Genomic DNA, 26,283 nt, shown 5'->3' with positions numbered 1-26,283 from the left:
CTGTGGACAGTTTTGGTCTTCTTATCTCTGAGTGAACATACTTTCCTTTAAACCACACAATGAAGATTCATTAGATTGATTCCTGGGATGTGAATTGTGCTCTATGAGGAGGGATTGAATGAATGGACCAATACACTCTGGAGTTTAGAAGAATGACAAGTGATCTTATTGAAATATCTAAGATTTTAAGGGTGGTTTACCAGTTAGATACGGAGAGATGTTTCTCCTGCTGAGTCTCTTGAACTGGAGGGACACAGATTCTGAATTTAAGGGGCTAATAGCTTTAGGCTTGCGGCAGGGAGAATTTCTTCACTCAAAGGATAGTGAATCTTTACAATACATTCACTCCAGAGGACTGTGGAACTTGAGTGACTGAAAATGTTCAAGGCAGAGATTGTTGAAGTTGAACTCAAAGGGAATCTGGCAGGGAGGTGGGCCATCAGCCATGATCTTATTGAATGGTGAAGTGGCATGAATGGCCAGATCATTTGCTCCTGCTCCTAATTCTTATGCTGTCAGATATCCAATAGCAAACTGAAATAACAAAAACATTGCAGATGGAGAGATGCAAATGTTACTATAATATCTAACTTTATGTGGTATGAGGAAGCAGGAATATTTCTGCCTGTGCCTTAGTTGTAGTACACGGCGCTGACTTTGAGTCCTAGACACGTCACTCACCACTGTTGCTGTCCACAATGCACTCTGTAGCTTTAACTGACAGCTCAGCCGAATTCCAGGGCAGCTGATGTGATCCACTTCAATCAGTCCTTTGTCTATATTTACCACACTGTAATTCCTATATGTAGTGAAGAAACAAAATTTGATAAAGTTATTACTATATTGGTCCCTGGGATTGTCTGTCATAAGAGGCTGTGTCATTTAGGTCTATGTTGTTTGGTGATTAGAAGAATCAGAGGTAATTTTATGTAGACATGCAAGATTCTGAATGGGCTTGAGAGAGTAGACACAAAGGTTGTTTCTAGGTAAAAACAATGACTGCAGATGCTGGAAACCAGATTCTGGATCAGTGGTGCTGGAAGAGTACAGCAGATCAGGCAGCATCCGAGGAGCAGTAAAATTGGGCTTTTGCCCGAAACGTCGATTTTACTGCTCCTCGGATGCTGCCTGAACTGCTGTGCTCTTCCAGCACCACCAATCCAGAACAAAGGTTGTTTCTGCTTTTTCAGGCAATCTGGAATACAGGGAGAACAAGAAGGGGCCATTCATTTGGGATGAGATCAGGTGAAATTATTCCACTCAAAAGGTGGTGAATCAGTAGAATTCTCTGAGAGGGCTGTGCTTGCTCCAAGTGAAATTTTGACCTATCAGGGAATCTAGGGACATCAGCCAACATCATTTCTCAATATTTTATTGATTTTATCCTTTAACAACAGAAAACCCTCCCTTCTTTTCCTTTTCACATATCCTTCTGACATGTAAACATTTGTAATAAAAACAGCAATTGCCGAAGAAACTCAGCAAGCCTGGCAGTCATGTGGAGAGATGCGGCAAGGTGAGTCCAATATGACTCTTCTTCAGAGAACAATCTGCAGCATCTGTAGTACTTTGTTTTTAAATATACACGAGCATTTAGCCTCCAGTCTTGGTTGTTTTGAAACCACATCTAACAGTTATCAGATTATATCCATTAATTTTTGTTTGTGCCATCAGTTCCTGAATCACTGTTCCTTCTGCTGTTGGGTAAAGATCCTGGACTTCCTTCCAAACAGCATTGTAGGTGTTCTTAAATCCCAAGGATGGCAGTGTTTCAAACAAGATAGCTCATCATCACTTTCTTCAGAGCATTTAGGGTTGGGCAATAAATAGCCAGAGACACTCAGATCTCACGAACAATTTTTTAACAAATATCCACCTAGTTACAAAAGCTGTGTACATTCAAATAAATAGGCTTTAATTTTCTTCTTTTGCTAATCCTATTTTTAGTTATACCTTTATTCTTGTCTGGTTCCCTCTGCTGCAGTGCACACCATGCTGTCAACTGATAGTCATAGAGTCATAGAGATGTACAGCACAGAAATGGACCTAAATTACAACTCATCTGGTCCAACTCATCCATACCAACCAGATATCCTAAATTAATCTAGTCCCATTTGCCAGCACTTGGTCCATATCACTCTAAACCCTTCTTATACACTCAGCTTAATTCCAGGGCAGCTGACACCATTCTCTTTGATCATTCTTTCCTCTATATTCAGTACACTACATAGTTAATAAAGACATATATAATGTAAGTTTTACTCTCTGGTTACCATTATCCACATCACTAGCGTGGATTACAGAGGAATCTCGATTATCCGAACGACACGGGTAGGGAGTATTTTGTTGGATAATCGAATGCCAGATATCACAGTTTAGCCAAGGATTGGGACCTCGCGATCTTGCTGGATAATCTGAAATTCGGAAAATCGAATGCCAGACAATTGAGGTTCCTCTGTATTGCTTTGTCTTACCCCTTTAACTTTCTAAGTTTCCTCTCACTTGAATTTACGTTTCTATTATTTAATTTAAAGTCTTATCTAAAACCCAGCTAATCCAATTTGGCAGGACACAGGTCCCAGCACAATTTAAGTGCACCCCTGTCCCAAAAGAACAGCTTCCTCTTTGTCCAGTGCTGAATGAATTGAAACTCATTTCTTCCACTCTCTGATCTTATTCACCTTATGCCAATTTGCTCATAGGTCAGGGAGTAATCCAGAATCTTTGTGATTGTTTTTTTTAAAATTTAGCTCATACCTGTTCATGCTCTTTCAACAGAACCTCTTCCCTCATTCTAATTATGTTGGTGGGGACACATGGATCATGATAAATGATTCTTGCCCCTCCCAATCAAAGATGCTCTTCAGCTCTGACCTGGTACTGGGTAAGCAACACAGTCTTTGGGACTTGCGTTCTTGGCTACAGTGAATAGCTGTAATCATGCTATTGGCTACCTCCGCTATGTTCCTTGAATGATCTTTGATCCCAAGGTAATGCTGTCAGATTGCTCATTTTACCTACAGAATCCTCATCCATAAAAGCTGCAAGAAACTTGCATCTTGTATCCAAGCAGCATAAACAGAGAGCACGAGGAGAAACATTGCATCTTTCCAAGACAATTAAGAGCTAGGCTACAGCCATTCGGCAGCAGGAGGAGAGGAAATCCCTGTGGGTGAAAGTTGAGCCTTCTCCTATTGAAGCAGATCAGTCACTGCTATCTGAAAAGTTGCACTGAGGTGGCAGAACCATACCTGTCGTTTCCTTCTTCATCCCAGAAAATGACAGTTCGCTCGAGTTCTTGAGAAGGGCAGAATGAGCTTTGCTCACCACACGGCAACATGTACATGAAGGCAGGAAAACTGGGATCCTGCATCAGTCTGAGGGCAGCACCTGCTCCTGGTCGCTAGACAATTAACACGAGAAACACAATTTAAGAGGGTTTCCTTTGCACAGGTGGTCAAAGTAAAATCATAAATTATAATTTGAAAATGCCAGTGTTGGACTGGGATGTACAAAGTTAAAAATCACAAAACACCAGGTTATAGTCCACTGGTTTATTTGGAAGCACTAGCTTTCGGAGTGCTGCTCCTTCATCAGGTGCGGTGGAGTAAAGCAAAAGTTTACAGGATGATGGAACTAAAATTATATATTGAAAAAGACCTGGATTGTTTGTTAAGTCTCTCATCTTTTAGAATGGGCATGTTGGTTTCAGTTCTTTTATGTGTGAATCCCAGAACTTTTTCAAAGTTACATTCTCAAGTGAACTTTAACAATGGATGTCATGTTGGCCCAGATAATGCACTTAAGGTATGAGGTGCCCTGTGTGAGGCTGTCTGTGCGAGGCTGTCTGTGCCCCAATGTTAAGACTGATTTACAGAAGAACCTCGATAATCCGAACGAGATGGGCGGGCACTATGTCGTTTGGATAATTGATTATTCCGTTAATTGATTCAATGCCTTTCCCCTCGGGCTTGGAGGTTTCTGTTAAGTCCACGTGCCGTTCAGGAAACTAGGCAGCAGCACACTGCGCGCGGGTCCCCGCCGAGGTCCGTCCCCATCCCACCCCCACTCCCGTGCACTCCCCATCTGCCCCCCAGTCCAACAGCACACCATCGCCTACACTGCACCCCCTGCCCCCCAGCCTCAAGCAACCGTGCCCCCTGCCCAGCCCCAACCCATCTGCCCCCTGGCCGCCATCCAACACTAATCCTGTCCAACACCACCCTGTGTGCCCCCCTGCTGCACCTGGTGAGACCGAGTAGAGGCTACAGCAACGGATGAATGGACACCGCAAAACAATGAACAGAAGGAGTGTTCCCTCCCAGTGAGAGAACACTTCAGCGCTCCTGGACATTCGACATCGGATCTTCGGGTTACCATCCTCCAAGGTGGACTTTGGGACAGACAACAACGCAAAGTGGCTGAGCAGATGCTGATCGCCAAGTTAGTTACACATGGGGATGGCTTTAACAGGGACCTTGGGTTCATGTCACACTACAGGTCTCCCCATTGCACTACACACACACACCTACAGATCCACTCTCATACACAAGCTCTCTGGATGTAGGTTTGCTGGCTGAGCTGGAAGGTTCATTTTCAGACATTTCATCACCATACTAGGCAATATATTCGGTGCGCCTCTGGACGAAGCACTGCTGGTGTTTCCTGTTTTGTATTTATATGTTTGGGTTGGTGATGTCACTTCTTGTGGTGACATCATTTCCTATGGACACCATCTACCACCCCCTGAGAAAAAGAAATTACATCACCATAGGAAATGACATCACCAACCCAAGGGACTGGGGTAGGTATCAACGAAGGAAGTGATGCTTTAAATTGACCTTGTTGTGATCAACTGCCAGGGGGGTAGGTTGAGTGAATGAAAAAAGCAAGCTGGTTACTCCCTCCTCACCCAGAATCACAACAAATTGGAAACTCTTAACTAGGTAAAGCCATCTACTTGTTCAAACCCCTCATGAATTTTGACACTGGATCAAATCTCCTCCCAGACCTCACTTTTCTATGGTGACATCCTTAGGTTCTCCAATATATCAACACAACTGAAGTCCCTTAACTCCAGAACTATTGTGAATCTTTTCTGAATCCTGTCTAATTCCTTCACACTCTTCTTAAAGAGTAATGAAACTGAGCTCCGGTTGCGACTTAACTAGCATTTTAAAAAAGCTCACTGTAATTTCTCTGCTTTCATTCTCTGAAACTATTTATAAAGCCCAGAATTCTGAAAAATCTGAAGTATTTTTTTAAATTGCTCTGTCAGCTTCAGTGATTTGTGGTCTCTTTGCTCTGCTCTTTGGAATTTTACCTTTTCTTGTAAATTCCCTTTCTTTAGGGCAGCACAGTGGTTAGCACTGCTACCTCACAGGGCCAGGGACCTGGGTTCGATTCCTGTCTTGGGCAACTGTCTGTGTGAGGTTTGCACATCCTCCCCGTGTCTATGTGGGTTTCCTCCCACAATCCAAAGATGTGCAGGTTAGGTGAATTGGCCATGGTATATTGCTCACAGTGTTCAGGGATGTGTAGGTGCATTAGTCAGGGGTAAAAGTAGATTAATAGAGTGGGGGAATGGGTCTGGGTGGGTTACTCTTCAGAGGGTTTGTGTGGACTTGTTAGGTCAAATGGCCTGTTTCCACACTGTAGGGATTCTATAATTCATTTTTCTGACCAAATTAAATCACTTTATATTTCTTTGCATTAAATTTTATTTGACACCCAGCCACCATTTCCACCAGCCTGTGTCCTCTGTCATATCCCGGGTCTTTCTTTCAGTGCAATACTCAACTAAGGGTAAGCCATTCAGGACTGAGATGACAAAGAATTTCTTCATTCAGAGAGTGAAACGCTCTCCCACAGGAGCCTGTAGGGGCCAGTTCGTTAGATATATTCAAGAGTGAGCTGGACATGGCCCTAGGAGCGAAAGGGATCAAGGGGTATGGAGAGAAAGTGGGAATGGGATACTGATCATACTGATGATTATAATGAATGGTGGTGCAGGCCCGAAGGGCTGAATGACCTACTCCTGCCCCTGTTGTCTATATTTTTGTGTTACCTCAACTGTACTTTCTTCAATCTGTGTTAGATTGCACTTTATCAAGCTCCTTTTAGAGGTCCATTGCATCAACTCTATTAACTTCATTAACCATCCCTATCACCATATGTGCCTTTTTTTTGTTCCAACTTGGCCCTATTCCTTTTTTTGTCACCTTCTTATTCTTTACATGCTAGTAACAGACCTTTGGATCTCCTTATGTACTAGCTGGCAATCTTTTTGACTCCTTTGCTGCTCTTTTTGTTTCACTTCCTCTTTGAAATTCACACATTTAGATTGCTTCTCACTTGCACAATCAACCTGACATCTGTCAGACACACCCTCCTTGATCTTACTGTCTACTTCTCTCGATTTGGAGATGCCGGTGTTGGACTGGAGAGCGAAAGCTTAGTGTGCTTCCAATTAAACCTGTTGGACTGTAACCTGGTGTTGTGTGATTTGTAACTTCTCTCGAGAACTTTGTTAGCTGGTCTTCGACTCATGAGAATGTACCATGACTGTACTTGAACCATCTCCTCTGCTGTTCAATTACAGTTTGCCACCAATCTTTGTTCTAACTTCCCTGAGCCAGATCGGTTCTCAGTCCTTTAAATTGGTCTTTCCCCAGTTAATCCTTACTGCACATTGTGCCTTGTTCTTTTCCATAATTTAAACCATATGACGGAATGATCACAGTGTGCCAAAAATCCTTGAATTGAAACCGGATCTATTTTTTCCATCTCATTCTCAAGGACCAACAAAATTTCCTTCCTCATTACAGCAGAAATATACTCAACTAGAAAATCTTGCTGAACATATTAGGATAATTGAAGTCTTTCATTAAAGTTGCTATAGCTTTTGCACTGACAATTTCTTTGCAAATTTGTCCAATATACTTTTCCCACGAGCTGATGACCTATTTAATACAACAAGCTGATGCAAAGTTGCCTCCACAGTTTGTTTGCTCGAACTAAATCGATTCTGTCCTTGAGGGAGTTTCTCGGGATTTGCTCTCTCCAAACTGATATTCTCTTTAATCATTACGTCATTCCTCTCCTGTTCTTTCTTCTCTTTCTTGAGCAACTTGAATCCAGGAATATTTAATCCCCAATCATATTTTTTTTCAGCTAAGTCTCTCTTCTTGCCACATCATTTTCCACATGGCTATTTGCACCTGCAGCTCATCAACTCATTTACCACTTCCTGCATTCACATACATCCTCAGTAAATTCAACTTAGACCTTACTGCATTCCCTCTTAGGTCCAACTCATTAACATTTTAGTATTTTGTACTCTCCTGGTTCCCATATCCCTGCCAAGTTAGCATTTGACAGATCACCCTACCAGAGCATAGGTCCCAGGTCAATTGAGGTGCAACCAGTTCTGCCTCTTGGGTCCCATCTCCTTCAGAATAGGTTTATATCTCCCAGAAGTATAAGGCCTTGTGTCTTGCACCATCTCTGAAATTAGTCATTCAGCTAATTTTTCTAAAGTCATCAGTATGTAGCACACAGAATGATCTGGAATTATATCGTCCTGGATATCTCAGCTAACTTAACTGTGTGCAATGATCAGTTTCCCTAACTACAGAGTGCCCTCTGACTGTTGCTAGCCCAATCTTCCTTCTGCCCTCCTGGCACAGTGGGTCAGTGATAAGCACTGCTGTCTTACAACACCAGGGACCAAGGTTCGATACCACCCTTCGGCGACTGCCTGCGGAGAAGGCACATTCTCATGTCTGCATGGGTTTCTTCCATATGCTCTGGTTTTCTCCCACAGTCCAAATATTTTCAGGTTACGTTGGTTGGTCATGCTAAATTGCCCGTAGTATCCAGGGATGTGCATGCTAGATGGATAAGACATTGGATTAGTCATTAGCAGGGTTACATGGATAAGGGTCTGGGTGAGATGCTCTTTGAAGGGTTGCTATGGATTCAATGGGTTGAATTCCTAGAGTCATACAGTCTTACAGCACGGAAACAGGCACTTCAGCCCAAACTGGTCTGTGATGACCAAAATGTCCAGCCACACTAACCCCATTACCCTGCACTTGCCCCATATCCTTCTAAACCTTTCCTATTCATGTATTTGTCCAAATGCCTTTTAAATAGAACATAGAACATTACAGCGTAGTACAGACCCTTCTGCCCTTGATGTTGCGCCGTCCTGTGGAACTAATCTGAAGCCTATCTAACCTACACTATTCCATTTTCATCCATAGGTTTATCCAATGACCATTTATATGCCCTTAAAGTTTGCGAGTCCACTACCATTGCATGCAGTGTGTTCCACGCCCCTAAAACTGAGTAAAGAAACTACCTCTGACAACGGTCCTATATCTATCGCCTCTCAGTTTCTAGCTATGAACCCTCGTGCTAGCCATCACCATCTGAGGAAAAAGGCTCTCCCTGTCCACCCTGTCTAACCCTCTGATTATCTTATATGTCTCAATTAAGTCACCTCTCAACCTTCTTCTCTCTAATAAATGCAGCCTCAAGCCCCTCAGCCTTTCCTCATAAGACCTTCCCTCCATACCATGCAACATCCTTGTAAATCCTCTCTGCACCCTTTCCAAAACATCCTTCCTATATTGTAACGCAGTGACCAGAACTATACTCAATACACCAAGTGCGCCACACCAAAGTTTTATACAGCTGCAGCATGACCTCGTGGCTCCAAAACTCAATCCCTCTACCAATAAAAGCTAACACACCCATATACCTTCTTAACAACCCTCTTAACCTGGGTGGCAACTTTCAGGGATCTATGTACATGGACACCAAGCTCTCTTGAGATTAGAGTGTTGCTGGAAAAGCACAGCAGGTCAGGCAGCATCAGAGGAGCAGGAAAATCGACATTTTGGGTAAAAGCCCTTCATCAGGAATGAAGGGTTTTTGCCCGAAAAGTTGATTTTCCTGCCCCTCGGATGCTGCCTGACCTGCTGTGCTTTTCCAGCAACACTCTAATCTAGACTCTGATCTCCAGCATCTGCAGTCCTCACTTTCACCAAGCTGACCTTCATTGAGATCTCTCTCTGCTCGTCAACACTGCCAAGAATCTTATCATTAGCCCAGTATGTATACCTGTTCTCTTTCACCTCACACTTTTCTGCATTAAACCCCATTTGCCACCTCTCAACCTAGCTTTTTTTATTAAGATTAGATTACTTACAGTTTGGAAACAGGCCCTTCAGCCCAACAAGTCCACACCGACCCTCCGAAGAGCAACCCACCCAGCTGCTCTGCAGCTTGTCTATGCCCCTCTGTAACATGCAACATCCTTCGGCACTATCCATAACTCCACCGACCTTAGTGTCATCTGTAAATTTACAAAGCCATCCTTCTACGCCCTCATCCAGGTCAATTATAAAAATGACAAACAGCAGTGGACTCAAAACAGATCCTTGCAGTACACCACCAGTAAATGAACTCCAAGATGAACATTTCCCATCAACGACCACCCTTCTTCCTTCTTTCAGCTAGCCAATTTCTGATCCAAACTGCTAAATCACTCTCAATCCCTCAACCAAATGTTGTTAATGTACCCACCTCAACCACTTCCTCTGGCAACTTATTCCATATGTGTACCACCCTCTTTGTAAAAAGTTACCCCTCAGCTTCCCTTTTATTCTTTCCCTTCTTACCTTAAACAGATGCCCTTTAGTCCTTGATTTCCCCATTCTGGGAATTAAATTGAGTGCATTCACCCTATCACTGCCTTTCATGATCTTATACACTTCTAGAAGATCTCCCCTCGGTCTCCTACATTCTAAAGAAAAAAGTCCTACCTTGTCTAACCTCTTCTTATAACTCAGACCCTTGATTCCTGGCAACATAGAGTCATGGAGATGTACAGCACAGAAACAGATGCTTCGGTCTAACTCATCCATGCTGACCAGATATCCAACCTAATTTAGTCCCACTTGCCAGCACTTGGCCCATATTCCTCTAAACCCTTCCTATTCAAATACCCATCCAGATGCCTTTTAAATGCTGCAATTGTACCAGCCTCCACCACTTCCTCTGGCAGCTCATTCCACACATGTGTGTGAAAAAGTTGCCCTTTAAGTCCCTTTTATATCTTTTCCTTCTCACCCTAAACCTATGCCCTCTACTTCTGGACTCCCTCACCTCAGAGAAAAGACTTTGTTTATTTACCCTATCCAAGTCCCTCATAATTTTGTAAACCTCTATAAGGTTACCCCTCAGCCTCCGATGCTGCAGGGAAAACAGCCCCAGCCTGTTCAGCCTCTCCCTGTAGCTCAAATTCTCCAACCCTGGCAACATCCATGTCAATCTTTTCTGAACCCTTTCAAGTTTCACAACATTCTTCCGATAGTTGTGAGGAATCAGAACTATTGCACACTGTATTCCAAAAGTTACCTAATGAACGTCCTGTAAAGCCACAACATGACCTCCCAACTCCTATACTCAACACTGACCAATAATGGAAAACATACCAAACGCCTCCTTCATTATCCTATCTACCTGCGACTTTACTTTCAAGGAGATATGAACCTACACTCCAAGGTCTCTTTGTTCAGTAACACTCCCCAGGACTTTACCATTAAGTGTATAAGTCCTGCTAAAATTTACTTTTCCAAAATGCAGCAGCTCACATTTATTTAAATTAAACTCCATCTGCCACTCCTCAGCCCATTGGCGCATCTGATCAAGATCCCGTTGTAATCTGAGGTCATCTTTGCTGTCACTATACCTCCAATTTTGCTGTCATCTGCAAACTTATCAACTATACCTCTGATGTTCACATCCACATCATTTATATAAATGGTGAAAAGTAGCAGACCCAGCACCGATCCTTGTGGTATACCACTGGTCACAGGTCTCCAGTTGAAAAGCAACCCTCCACCACCACCCTCTATCTTCTACCTTCCAGCCAGTTCTGTACCCGAATGACTAGTTTGAAATTAAATTAATTTAAATTTCCTACAATACGGAAACAGGCCCTTTGTTTTAATAAGTCCACACCAACCCTCCAAAGAGTAACCCACCCAGACCCATTCCCTTACCCTATATTTACCCCTGACTAATGCACCTAACACTATGGGCAACTTAGCATGGCCAATTCACCTGACCTGCACATCTTTGGACTGTTGGAGGAAACCGGAGTACTCTGAGTGAACCCACACAGACACGGGGAGAAATGTGCAAACTCCACACAGTTACTGAGGCTGAAATTGAAGCCGGATCCCTGGCGCTGTGAGGCAACAGTGCTAACCACTGAGCCACCGTGTCAACCCAATACAGTTATCCCTGTATTCCATGAGATCTAATCTTGCTAACCAGTCTCCCATGGGGAACCTTGTCAAACGTCTTACTGAAGTCAATAAGGATAATGTCCACCACTCTGCCCTCATCAATCTTCTTTGTTACTTCTTCAAAAAAACTCAATCAAGTTTGTGAGACATGATTTCCCATGCACAAAGTCACACTGACAATCCCTAATCAGCCTTTGCAAATACATGTAAATGTATTCCCTCAACAACTTACCCATCACTGACATCAGGCTCACCGGCCTATAGTTCCCTGTCTTTTCCTTACCACCTTTTTAAAGTAGTGGTACCACGTTAGACAACCTCCTGTCTTGTAGCACCTCACCTGTGACTATTGATGATACAACTATCTCAGCAAGGGACCCAGCTTCCCACAGAGTTCTAGGGTACACCTGATCAGGTCCTGGTGACTTATCCACAATTATGCGTTTCAAGACATCCAACGTCTCCTCCTCTGTAATATGGACATTTTCCAAGATATCACCATCTATTTCCCCATGTTCTACAGCTTCCATGTCCTTCTCCACAGTAAACACTGATGCAAAATACTCATTTAATATTTCCCCGATCTCCCATGGTTCCACACAAAGGCCGCCTTGCTGATCTTTGAGGGGCCCTATTCTCTCCCTAGTTACCCTATTGTCCTTAATGTATTTCTAAAAACCTTTTGGATTCTCCTTAACCCGGTTTGCCAAAGCTATCTCACGTTCCATTTTTGCCCTCTTGATTTCCCTCTTAAGTATACTCCTACTGCCTTTATACTCTTCTAAGGATTCACTCAATCCCTCCTGTCAACACCTGACTTATGCTTTCTTCTTTTTCTTAACCAAATTTCTCCAGGTATCCAGCATTCCCTATACCTACCAGCCTTCCCTTTCACCCTGACAGGAATATACTGTCTCTGGATTCTCGTTATCTCACTTCTGAAGGCTTCCCATTTTCCAGCTGTCCCTCTATCTGCAAACATCTGCCCCCAATCAGCATTTGAAAGCTTTTTCCTAATACCATCAAAATTAGCCGTTCTCCAATTTAGAACTTTGACTTTTAAATCCGGTCTATCCTTTTCCATTACCATTTTAAAATATTAAAATTATGGTCATTAGCTCTAAAGTGGTCCCCCACTGTCACCTCAGTCACCTGCCCTGCCTTATTTCCCAAGAGTAGGTCAAGTTTTAAACATCCTTGTAAATTTCTTCTGCATTCTTTCCAGTTTAATAACACCCTTCCTATCACAAGGTGACCAAAACTGAACACAATACTCCTGGTGTTGCCTCACCAACGTCTTGCACTACTGCAACATAACTTCTCAACTTCTATACTCAATGCCCTGACTGATGAAGGCAAGTATGCTAAAAACCGTGCACCTGAACTCCAAGGTTCCTCTGTTCCATTACACTCCTTAAGACGCTACCATTCACCATGAAATTCCTACCTTGATTTGACTTCCCAAAATGCAAGACCCCGCACTTATCTATATTAAGATTAGATTAGATTACTTACAGTGTGGAAACAGGCCCTTCAGCCCAACATGTCCACATCGACCCTCCGAACAGCAACCCACCCAGACCCATTCCCCTATATTTACCCCTTCACCTAACACTACGGACAATTTAGCATGGCCATTACACCTAACCTGCACATTTTTGGACTGTGGGAGGAAACCGGAGCACCCGGAGGAAACCCTTGCAAACATGGGGAGAATGTGCAAATTCCACACAGACAGTTGCCTGAGGTGGGAATTGAACCCGGGTCTCTGGCGCTGGTGCTGTGAGGCAGCAGTGCTAACCACTGTGCCACCGTGCCGCCCAGTTAAACCCCATTTGCCATTTCTTGGCCCTCTTCCCCAGCTGATCAAGGTCCGGCTGCAATTTCTGATAACCTTCCTCAATGTCTACAATACCACCTATTTTAGTTTCATCAGCAAACTTACTAGTCATACCTTGTACATTGTTATCTATATCAGTGATTTGGATAACAAACAGCAATGAGCCCAGCACCGACCCCTGAGGGACATCACTCGTCACAGTCCTCCAGTCCGACAAGCATCCTTCCTCTATTACCCTCTGCTTTCTACCATCAACCCAATTGTGTATCCATTTTGCCAGTTCTCTCTGGTTTCCATGCTATCTAACCTTTCAGAGCTGCCTACTATGTGGAGGTGTGCTGTTATGAAGTTAGCTCAAGTTGCACTCTCCAGATGTATCATCATTCGCACCTGTATTCAAAACTGAGATGGGAGAGCTAGATGCATTTTGAGAGCTCCTGTATTACTTGCCAGATGGTCACTCATTCCCTCTCTGCCTACATTCCCTTCAGTTGTTGTGTGGCCACACATTTAGCCCTCAGTCTGACTTGTATACTGCAGTGATGCCAGCTTCTGTTTGACCTCTGGCTTCAACCTCTGAATGAAAGATCAACATCCTCCAACTGACGGGTCACAGAATGTACATTCTACAAGACTGGAGGATCTCTGCCATGAAACTTCACCAAAATAAACTAACAACTTATAAAAATCCTTAGCAATCAGCACCTTCCCTTGTGCTCTCAATACTTTTAGTGTTTATCCTTGACAGTTATGCTCGCTCTGCTCTGTTGTTCAATCCCTGACTTTATTCAAGTGCATGTTCCTCACCTCTTGACGAGACAGTTAGATTGTTAATGAGAAAGACTCACACAATAGTGCAAAAGAGTGATAAGCAAAGCGTGACAGGATGGAACACAGCATATAAACATGATAGAGCGTCAGAAAATAGGTCAGAGTAAGAAAAAAAAGTAAAAAAAAATTAAAGACTCTTTATCTGAATGTATTCAGCAATCATAATAAAGGGCGACAGTCTCAGGATACCAGGTGGGCCACTTAGGTCTGGGATGAGGAAATATTTCTTCACTGAGAGGGTGATCAACCTGTGAAATTCACTGTCACAGAAGGCTAGGGAAGCTGGGTGACTGAGAACATTCTGCTTTTTTAGATATTAAAGACATCAAAGGGTATCAAAAGAAAGTGGGAATGATCATATTGAATAGTGGAGCAGGCTTGAAGGCCAAATAGCCTATTCTTGTTCCTAGTTTATATGTAAGATGGATGCATTGATTGAAATAAATGGTTGTGACATAAGTTATTGGAGATGTGGTTGGAAAGTGATCAAGGCTTGGAACTGAATATTCAAGGATACCTGATAGGAAGAGATAGGAAGCAATAAAACAAAAGGAAAAAGAAATGTGGTAGATCTGTTTAATAAAATAAGTGATTAGTTCACAAGTGAGAAATGATCTTGGCTCAGCAGATTAAGATGTAAAATTGGTTTGGGTGGTGATAAGCAATAGCAAAGGAAGTGAGACACTGATGTAGTTTATTGGCCCCTGACAGAAACTATTAAATGAAAAAAAAACAAGAATTGTAAGAAAAGTTCTGCAATAATTGTGGGTAATTTTATTCTTCGGACAGATTGAACAAAACAAATTGGCAAAGGGAGCCATGAAGATGAGCAGTTGGAATAGTTTCTTAAAGCAGTCTGCTGAGAAACCAATCATTGGACAGATTATTTTACACCAGGTAATGTGTAATAAGATAGGCTTGATTAGTTATTAAATCTTGAGGATGAGAAACTTGGGCCTGAAACTAGAATCTTAAACTTATATAAAGGCAATAGCAAAGGCTTCAACGGTTGGCTAAAATGGACTGGGAAAATAGGTTAAAAAGTATAATGTTGGAAAAGCAGTGACAGACAATTTAGGAGAAATCTCAAAATGTTAAGTAAAGGTATATTCCATTGAGAAAGACAGACATGAAAAATGCACCATCTGTAGCTATGTCAAGAATATTATCAAATTGAAAGAAAATGTCCACAATACTACACAGATTAGCGATAAACCAGAAGCTTGGAAAAATAACAAAGTTAATAACACAAACGGTAGACATGAGAATGAGACTAAGCTAGCAAGAAACATACATAACATACAGTAAAAGCTTCTATTAATATACAAAAAGAAAGAGTGTAGTTAAAGTACACAGTGGTTGAAGTCACATATATTTTAAGTTTTCAGTCATTAGATTAGCAAGCCTTGTACCTAAGGGAGGGAAGAAAATTGGCTGCTGCATCAGATTTAAGAGATCTGAACTTTCTGTCTGTGGAATTAGAACTGATTTGTCCTTTGCTCCCTTGTTCATTGCTGTATTTTTTTTCTCCACTCTACACAGTGCGTCAGACTGTTTTCAATACGGTACGAATACAAATTGTTGACCTTTCACCTTCCTATCCCATCATCTGCGGTTCTTTACCTTTTCAGGCTTTGTATCCCAGCACTCGACCATCAGATTGTGCATTCTATGGAATTGCACTTGTTCCAGGGATCCCAGGGAAGGTCGTACTCCTTTCGACAGTTTTTTAGCAATCTGCAGCTGGTGTTGTCCGAGGGCTGGTCGTTGCCCAGACAGCAATTCATACAAAACCATTCCATATGAAAACATGTCAACCTTAAAAGAAAAGGTAGGTTTATTTGGAATGCTTGCACAACCATGCACATTTATTCTCCGTTCATTGCTTGAAATATTCAATGTTTTATCTTTTGTTAGGCTTAATGTTCTATAACATTTAATCCTTATTGTTTTAGATACTTTTATGTAGTTTCTGTAACAGATTATTCCCGCTGTTATGCCCTTTCTCATTTATCTTTCACATCTGCTCTGGTATCAGGCAAGATAAGATTTTACAGAATGGAGGTCTGAAGATAGTGTACCTATTGAGATAGTTTTTTTGTTTAAAATATTTCAGGGGATTGGGAACAGGAGTGTAAAGTGTGTAAGAATAGAAATATGTGATTAAGACTTTAAATACACAAAATACATTATTTTGGTCCTCTGGCTCCTGATGCAATTGAAACTTTAATGTATCTGTAAAGAGCTGTCCCATCTGGCTGATTCTTTGCATGACATAAGATACAATTAAACATTTAAAACTGAATTTTTTAAAAAAGTTCTTATCCTTTGTTTCAAATTTCTTGAAGGTTTTGCGCCTTCTGTTCTTTGTAATCTTCACCAGCCCCATGATCCTCCCTGTTCTCTTTGAATTCTGGCCTCTTGATGGTCCCCCAGTTTTACCTTCTCCACTATTGGCAGGTCGGTCTTCAGCAGCTTGGGCCCTGAGCTCAGAATTCCCTGGCTAAACCCCTATGCCTTTCTAGCTCTTTCCCCTTCTTTAAGACTTTCTTTAAAACCTTCCTCTTTGACCAAAGTTTTGCCATTTGCCATATTATCTGGTTTGGTGTCAAAGCTTGGGGGGATTGCTTGATTTGGAAGAGTTTAGAGAGTTCACGTTTATGCAGTGTAATATGCAGAGGAAATCCTGCTCATCCACTGGTAGATGTCAGACAAGTTGTCAAACAACATCTTACAGAAAATTGAAGGGTTGAGAGAGGTGGTAGTGAGGTAGAACTGGAGGTCATCAGCATATATAATGAGTGTATCGTAAGTGTTTTCATAAGATCTGCTGGGTGATTGTACGTAGATGAAAAATAGAGGGAAGCCAAGTACAGACCGTTGAGGGTCAGAGGTAACGGTGCGGGAGCAAGAAGAAAAGTCATTACAGAGATTCATTGGTCTCTGGTTCTGGTTAAATGGATGAGCACAGAATCAGGAAAATATAGTCAGTAGATAAGTGTTGGAGTATGGTGTGGTTACGAAGGCCTCAGAAGATGGAGTAAGGTATGAGTGAGAACTTATCCTTTCACAGTCACACAGGACATCATTTATGACTTTGACAATAACTGCTTGTGGACTGTGGCTATGGTGGAACCTGATTTGGATATGGTAAGTGGTATGGAGGGGAGGTATTAAGCAAGGAGAATTGGTGCGAATGAAGAAAGATTCAAATACTACATAATTGTGAAAAAAAAGGAACTAAACCAGCTTAACGACAATTACTAGGACTGTAGCTTGATGTTGAGCAATAAAGTACACAATACTACCTGATCAGAAATTACTCCAGACAACTTCCCACCTAGAGATTCTGTCTACCAGGCCCGCTGTCAAGGAAAGGCCACCAGCATTCTCAAAGATCCATTCCACCCTGGCAATGTTTTCCTACAACCTCTACCGTTGGGAAGAAGGTACAGAAGCCTGAACACACGTACCATCTGGTTTCGTAAATTTCTACCCTACTGTTGTTAGAATACTGAATGGACTCAGAAACTCTTAACATTCAGCTGTATCTGTGTTTTTGTTTTTGCCGTCATCTATCTATTATTTACTTATCTGTGCTACTTAACTCTGTGACCTGCCTGTATTGCTCCCAAGACAAAGCTTTTCACTGTGCCTCGGTACACATGACAATAAATTCAATTCTACTCAGTTCACAATTGCAACACTTTGAACATAGTAACTCTGCTTCTCACCTTTTCATCATAAACAATTCCAGGCATGACTTCTGGTGCCTGATATCCAGGAGTACCTTCAACACCAAGGGCTCCTTCATGGAATGACTGACGAGATATTCCATAATCAGACAGCTTCACATTTACTGTTTCTGTCAAATCCAGAGTCCAAACCAAAACATTATCCGACTTCAGGTCACAGAAGATGATATTTTTTCTGTGCAGGTATGCCAAGCCAACTGCAATTTGATAGGCTATTCTATGAGTTAACATATGTCCCAGGGGAATAAATGAAGCGCCTGTTTGAAAGAGAACAGTTGTTCTAGGTTTTCACAATGATAATTTTAATTTATCTTAGATAACATTTTTTTAACAGACTGATAAAACTTAAAACAAAGGTAAATCATGAAACTTTATTATTCAAAAATTCAAGTTAGGAGGTCCATAAAATATCCTACAATTCTTTTTTGAATTCTTTGTAATTCTAATTTTCCATATTTAGATTTTGTACTCCCAAATCCAAACTTTTCTCACACTGTACCTTATTTTGGTGATTGTCGAGGACTCTGCAGGATGCATTAAATACTGTTTCCACAAAATTAAAAATCTCACAACACCAGGTTATCGTCTAACAGGTTTAACTGGAAGCAATAGCTTTCAAAGCACTGCTCCTTCATCAGGTGGTTGTGGAGTACACAATTGTAAGACACAGAATTTACAGCAAAAGTTTACAGTGTGATGTAACTGAAATTATACCTTGATTGTTTGTTAAGTCTCTCATCTGTTAGAATGGCCATGATAGTTTCACTTCTTTCATATGTAAATCACAAAACTTTTTTTAAAAGTTACATTCTCAGGTTAACTTTAACAATTGGTGTCAGCCCAGATAATGTGTTGAAGGTATTGGCCCCCTGTGTGCTGCTGTCTGTGCCATAATGTTCAGACTGATTCTAATCTAAAAAATAAATTAACAGAATCTTACATGGATTCATGCAGTTTTTGAGCGTAGTACAATGTAACGCTGCACGTTTTGCTATAAATTCTGTGTCTTACAATTGTGTACTCCACAACCACCTGATGAAGGAGCGTCGCTCCGAAAGCTAGTGCATCCAATTAAACTTGTTGGACTATAACCTGGTATTGTGTGATTTTTAACTTTGTACATTCCAGTCCAACACAGGCACGTCCAAATCACGTTTCCACTAAGTGGATGTGTTCTTCACTATTACCTTCAGCATAATCAATCAAAACTGTATGCAGACTGCCCAATGGAGCCAGCTCTAAGGCAAAACAAAGTGGGTGAATACTAATGCCAATCAGTGACACAATGCACGGATGTTGCATGGAATGAAGCATGCTGGCCTCTTGACGGAACTCGGAGAAATTCCGTAATGCCTCCATGGCCTCCAGATGTCTGAACATTGAGTCTGAAATGGAAGATTTGAAAAAAATAACTTGTATCAATGTGGGAATAGAGACCAAGATCCAGGCTTTAACTTTTGTCAAGTTCTACTTGTCTCTTTCTCCAAGGTACACACCAACCTTGTAATCATATTCCTGTTTCTTCATTGTTGGTATGCCTACATCCTGGAACTTGCTTTCTAACTGCACTATGGGTGTTCCAAAAACCCAAGGAATACTATTGTTTAAGAAGACAGCTCATCACCAACGTCTCAAGGACAGTTAGAGATAGATAACAAATCCTAGCCATATCAGCAACACCCTTGTCAATAACACTTGAAAATGAATTAATAACATTCCCACCCTTTGAACCTTTAATATTCAACATCACTCAGTGCTAGGTAGTCAGAGTCATACAGCACAGAAACAGACCATTTGGTTCAACTCACCCACCCCAACTAGACAACCCAATCTGATCAAATCCCATTTGCCAGATTTGGCCCCGTTCCTTCTAAACCCTTCCTATTCATATACCTATACAGACGTCTTTAAAATGTATTGTACCTGTCTCTACCACTTCCTCTGGCAGCTTGATCCATTCAAGCACCACTGTCTTTGTGAAGAAGTTACCTCTCAGGTCCTTTTAAGCCTTTCCCCTCTCACCTTAAACCTACCCCCTCTAGTTTCGGATATTCTTAAGATTTAATATCTTTCATTGCTTATCCTTAACATTGTTAGTCTTCATATTCAATATGTCTTATTAATAGCCATAAATAATTAAGATTCCCAAGCATTAATTGTTAGTATACAAGATCACCCACTGTTAACTTTAAATAATACATTATATATTATGATACTCTATATTATAACATGGTATATCATACAGCAAGACTGAAGTGTTGGAGACAAAACTGGCCTTTTAAACGTTTTCCATCATGCTGATATCCCATAGAATCAGCATGTAAAAGCATCTAGTGTCTGCGTACAATCCATTATGCAATATAACCATTCAGAGTAGAAAATGCCGAAACATTTTGATGCAAGGTAATGCCGGATATCAGGGGAAGTCTCAAAAATACACTGGCAAGATTTCCTGGCAGTACATTTAAAATTCCACAATCCATCCCAAACTAGTTCAGCAGATTCCTGCCTATTGAAATAATGTTACTGGTATAAAGAAGAGGAACACAATTCCAAACTTAAATGTACTCGTGACATTCAGCTATTATTTTTGAACATATTTATTCTAAGATGTTTACCCTCATTGATGCCATCAGATTGCTGTCCACATTTTTTGAAGTGGAATTTCTTGACCGCTATTGGCATGGTGTTATATCTTGCTTTGTACACTGTTGTTCCACTTCCTCCTTGTCCGAGGATATTGTCTGTAGATTCACTTTGTTCCAGACAATTCATTTCTAGAAATAACCTGCACAACAGCATTAAACACAATTATAAAAACAACACTGCAGTAAACTTTTCATAATTCAATTTAGGCAAAGACCAACACAGAGATAACTATTTATACTAACCCTCTGCTAAAATGAGTAGGAGTCAGATATTAGTTAGACTGATATAAATGTAATTGTCACTTGGCGGTACACAACTTGAATCGTGCTGTGAAGAGATGTCTTGCTGAAACTTTTCATCTTGCACTCATCAGGACAAGTACAAAAACGTCAAATTTCAAAAGATCACGAATTATAGGAGAAGAGGGTTGACTGGTTTCCTCGGCAACTTTGATTGGTCAAGAAGTTTCCATAGAGAGAGCTCCCCAAGTCCCGAGGTGATTCAAAATATGGAGCAAGGCTAGGACTTTTATTTTGCTTGCAGAGAACAGGACTCTGCGTATCGATTTTAGCAAATTAAAATTTTAGCAAAGGCATTTTACACTTATGTGAGGAATAAGAGAATGGTCAAAGAAAGAGTAGGGCCGATCCCGGATAGCATTGGGAATTTGTGTGTGGAGTCTGAGGAGGTGGGGGAAGCCCTAAATGAGTTTTTTGCTTCTGTCATTACGAAAGAAACAAACTTTGTAGTGAATGAAACCTTTGAAGAGCAGGTGTGCATGCTGGAATGGATAGAGATAGAGGAAGCTGATGTGCTGAAAATTTTGACAAACATTAAGATTGACAAGTCGCCAGGCCCAGACCAGATTTGTCCTTGGCTGCTTTGGGAAACGAGAAATGTAATTGCTTCGCCACTTGCGAAGATCTTTGCATCCTCGCTCTCCACTGGAGTCGTACCTGAGGACTGGAGAGAGGCAAATGTAATTCCTCTCTTCAAGAAAGGAAATAGGGAAACCCCCGGCAATTACAGACCAGTAAGTCTCACGTCTGTCGTCTGCAAGGTGTTAGAAAGGATTCTGAGGGATAGGATTTATGACTATCTGGAAGAGCATGGCTTGATTAAATGCAGTCAACATGGCTTTGAGAGGGGCAGGTCATGCCTCACAAGCTTTATCGAGTTCTTTGAGGATGTGACTAGAAACGTTGATGAGGTTGAGCTGTGGATGTGGTGTATATGGACTTCAGCAAGGCATTTGATAAGGTTCCCCATGGTAGGCTTATTCAGAAGGTCAGGAGGAATGGGATACAGGGGAACCTAGCTGTCTGGATACAGAATTGGCTGGCCAACAGTAGAAGAAGGAAATAGAAGGAGTAGAATGGTAATAGAAGAAAAATATTCTGCCTGGAAGTCTGTGGTGAGTGGTGTTCCACAGGGCTCTGTCCTTGGGCCTCTATTGTTTGTAATTTTTGTTAATGACTTGGATGAGGGGATTGAAGGATGGGTCAGCAAGTTTGCAGATGATACAAAGGTTGGAGGTGTCGTATAGAGGGCTGTAGTAGGCTGCAGCGGGACATTGACAGGATGCAGAGATGGGCTGAGAGGTGGCAGATGGAGCTCAACCTGGATAAATGCGAGGAGATGCATTTTGGAAGGTCGAATTTGAAAGCTGAGTACAGGATTAAGGATAGGATTCTTGGCAGTGTGGAGGAACAGAGGGATCTTGGTGTGCAGGTACATAGATCCCTTAAAACGGCCACCCAAGTGGACAGGATTGTTAAGAAAGCATATGGTGTTTTAGCTTTCATTAACAGGGGGATTGTGTCTAATAGTCGTGAGATCTTGTTGCAGCTCTATAAAACTTTGGTTAGACCGCACTTGGAATACTGCGTCCAGTTCTGGTTGCCCTATTATAGAAAAGATGTGGATGCTTTGGAGAGGATTCAGAGGAGGTTCCACCCATTCCCCTACATTTACCCCTTACCTAACACTACGGGTAATTTAGCATGGCCAATTCACCTGACCCTGCACATCTTTGGACTGTGGGAGGAAACCGGAGCACCTGAAGGAAACCCACGCAGACACGGGGAGAACGTGCAAACTCCACACAGTCAGTCGCCTGAGGCGGGAATTGAACCCGGGTCTCAGGCGCTGTGAGGCAGCAGTGCTAACCACTGTGCCACCGTGCCGCCCATACTATTTTCCAGGGCAAAAATGACTAACACGAGGGGTCATAGTTTTAAGCTGGTTGGAGGAAAGTATAGAGGGGATGTCAGAGATGGGTTCTTTACACAGAGAGTTGAGAGAGCATGGAATGCATTGCCAGCAGCAGTTGTGGAAGCAAGGTCATTGGGGACATTTAAGGTCATGCATATGGTCACAGAAATTTGAGGGTGCATACATGAGGATCAGTGGTCGGCACAACATCGTGCGCTGAAGGGCCTGTTCTGTGCTGTACTGTTCTATGATCTATGTTCTAAAATTAACCATGTTACAAGCTCAATTGATTATCCCAAACTAGTTATTACTGTAGCTATTAGCATACTCAGGATTGGTCAGCAAGTGTTACTTAAACATGGAGTCACAGCTAATAATTTACATTTTGTTTTGGGTTTTGTAATTATAGATTGGTTGAGTACACTCTATACTCTGTCGATTACAATGGATTGAGCATGCTGTTTCATTTGAGTGGCCAATTATTGTGACATACAACCCATGTACCTGGCATCAAATGCTGAAATATGGCACTGGTGCTTAGTTGTGCAGTAGGCTGAATTGTCTTATGGAATGATGGCTGCACTCTGTAAAATACCACTGGTAATGTCACTGCATAGTAGCAGTGTGAAGCAGCTCAGGTTTAGCAAGATGGCCTAGTTTCAGGGAATCAGGTGATTTACTCATCACAGAATTCCCTGACCTGTTCTTATAGCCACAATAATAAAAAGCTGATTCAATTCAGTTTATTTTCAACTGTAACTCCCAGAATTTTAATAGTCTGAATTCAGCAATGGCACTGCCATTGAACGCCAAAAGATGGCTGGATTCTTTGTTATTGGAGTTTGTCATTGCCTGGCACTTGTATGGTTATGACCATTACTTGCCATTTATCAGCCCAAATGTGCTTGGTGTCCAGAACGTGTTGCATACAGACACTGACTGTTTCTGTTCGAGGAGTGGTGAAAGGTGCTGAACATTGTGCAGTCATCAGCAAAGATCCACATTTCTAATCTCAATCTATACAGAGTCACTGATGAAGCTGCTGAAGATGATTGGATATGAGCCACTCCCTTGAGATGACAGTCCTGTGGTGACATTCTGGGACTGAGATGATAGACCTCCAACAACTACAACCAATTTTCTTTTGTCTTAAACAAGACTTCAACCAGTGGCTAGTTTTCCTCATTATTCCATTTGGATTTAGTTTTATTGGGCTCTTTGATGCAATTCTTAGTCAAATGCTGACTGATGTCAAAGATAGGCATGTTATTTGTGGCTTTCAGCTTTTTTTAACATCCACATTTAGTGTCAAGAGCTCTGTGGCCCTTGTGGAACCCAGTGGTGCACTGGTGAGCAGGTTATTACCAAGTAAGTGCTGCTTGATAGCATTATTAACTGTACATTCTACTATCTTGCTGATGGTTGAGAGTGGAATGATGGGATGATACATGGATTGGATTTATCCTGGTTTTTGTATACAAGACATGGGCAATTTTCCACATTGCTGGGTAGATGCCAGTGTGTAGATGTACTGGAGCAATTTATTTCAGGGCGTAGAGCACAAGTGATACAAATTTATTTGGACCCATAGTTTTTACCATATCCAGTGTCTCTTGAAGGTTCTTGATATCACATGAATCAAATTGGTGGAGATTGGCATCTGTGATGCTGGTCATTCAGGAGGATTCTGGGACGGATCATCCACTTGACATTCCTAACTGAAGATGACTGATGCGCTGGGCTACCCCATCACTAAGGATGTTTGTAAAGGTCTGTCCTGTTTGTTGTTTAATTGTCCACCATCATTCATGAGTGAATGCAGAAATACTGCAGAATTTTCATTTGATCAGTTGATTGTGGTACTACTTTCTGTCTATTGCATGCAGTTTTCATTAGATAAATACAAGGACTGCAGATGCTGAAAACTAGAGTCTAGATTAGAGTGGTGCTGGAAAAGCACAGCAGGTCAGGCAGCATCCGAGGTGCAGGAAAATCGACGTTTTGGGCAAAAGCCCTTCATCAGGAATAGAGCTCCATTGTTTGGATGCAAATAGTTCTGTGGTATAGTTTTTCAGGTTGATACTTCACTTTTATGTATGTCTAGGAGAAAGCAAGGACTGAAGGTGCTGGAGAGCCAGATTTGAAAAGGATGGTGCTGGAAAAGGACAGCAGGTTAAGCAGCAAACTGCCTGGCCTGCTGTGCTTTTCCAGCTACCCTTTTTGACAATGTTTGGTGCTGCACCTGGCATGCCCTCCTCCATTCTTCATTGAGTCAGGGATGACCCTTTGGCTTACTAATGACAGAATGAAAGATGTGCCAGACCATAGTGTACAGATTATGGTTGAATATAATCTGCTGCTGCTGATGATACACAGCAGCTCATGGATTCCCAGTTTTTAGTTGCTGCATCTAGTTCAAATCTACCCCATTTAATGTAGTGACAGCGTGACATACAATGAAGGGAGCACTGAATGTGATGTTGGAATTTCATCTCCACAAGGACATTGTGATAGTATTGCTAGTAGTGACTGTCATGGACAGGCACAATGACAGGTAGATTGGAGAGGGTAGGTAAACAACTGACTGCAATCAACCAGGCCACAGTAGCAAAATTCAATGCAAAATGTCTGCTGTTTGATGTGTTTCTGCGATTGGAAAGCATTCACTGAACAATTCCACGTGTGTAAATAGGGATGATAGTAATTATCAATTTGAGATAATTTGTCAAACTTGTAATTTGGTTCATGTATGTTCTCTGGAAGTAACACACATTCATACATAGAGGCCTATAATCTCTGCAAAAAGGGAATATGTGCAAGCCTGTGTCTTTTTTGAATTAACTGGGAACATGATAAATCTATTGTTTCCCATCGTTTCTTCCAAGGTTGGCTTGCCAATGAATTTGGACCCTTTTCTCCAGCAGTATAAATTGTGGCAACATGTCTCCCTTTACAACAATATAAAATGTAATTGTTTAATAAGCAAAACATTCACCAAAACAAGCTGCTTTGTTGTTGGATTCTGTATACTGCTAACTAAAATATTGGATAGAAAAGAAGGTTATGTGCTTCTGCTCCCAAAATGTGGTATAACTATTGACAGTTTTGCTGGGGGAGGGTTTGTACATCAGATACACCTACATTGAGTTACGTCATGAGGCATTAGAAAAGGCATTCATGAAAGGATAGAAATTGCTTTCTCTGTTGCTTACATTGCTTTTTCTCATATTTTAAATGATTGTTATGGATCGCAAGGTTTGTAGCTCAGGTTGAGGTTTAGGGTGTAGGTTTGCTCACTGAGCTGGTGGTTTGATATCCAGACGTTTCATTACCTGGCTAGGTAACATCATCAGTGGCGACCTCCAAGTGAAGCGAAGCTGTTGTCTCCTGCTTTCTATTTATATGTTTGTCCTGGATGGTGTTCCTGGGGTTTGTGGTGATGTCATTTCCTGTTCATTTTCTGAAGGATTGATAGATGGCATCTAGATCTATGTGTTTGTTTATAGCGGTGTGGTTGGAGTGCCAGGCCTCTAGGAATTCTCTGGCATGCCTTTGCTTAGCCTGTCCCAGGATAGATGTGTTGTCCCAGTCGAAATGGTGGTTTTTTTCATCCGTGTGTAGGACTATGAGGGAGAGGGGGTCGTGTCTTTTTGTGACTAGCTGGAGTTCG

General features: G+C 41.7%; 1 protein-coding gene across 1 annotated transcript in view; it reads right to left on the bottom strand.

Annotated features, from left to right (window-relative positions):
- Nucleotides 1–26,283, bottom strand: part of lrrk1 (leucine-rich repeat kinase 1) — a 237,289-nt gene that overhangs the window by 45,559 nt on the left and 165,447 nt on the right. Inside the window, exons 25-30 of the mRNA XM_043677668.1 lie at nt 20,369–20,538; nt 18,938–19,135; nt 17,730–18,007; nt 15,619–15,813; nt 3,252–3,403; nt 682–799 (exon numbers count right to left, since the gene is read on the bottom strand). Of these exons, the coding sequence (XP_043533603.1) occupies nt 682–799; nt 3,252–3,403; nt 15,619–15,813; nt 17,730–18,007; nt 18,938–19,135; nt 20,369–20,538 (1,111 nt within the window). The remainder of the gene's footprint in view (nt 1–681; nt 800–3,251; nt 3,404–15,618; nt 15,814–17,729; nt 18,008–18,937; nt 19,136–20,368; nt 20,539–26,283) is intronic.

The sequence above is a fragment of the Chiloscyllium plagiosum genome, chromosome 36, assembly GCF_004010195.1.
Source record: "Chiloscyllium plagiosum isolate BGI_BamShark_2017 chromosome 36, ASM401019v2, whole genome shotgun sequence".
NCBI lineage: Eukaryota > Metazoa > Chordata > Chondrichthyes > Orectolobiformes > Hemiscylliidae > Chiloscyllium > Chiloscyllium plagiosum.
The sequence above is the reverse complement of the archived record's forward strand: the minus strand, read 5'-3'. Positions and strand labels throughout refer to the sequence as shown.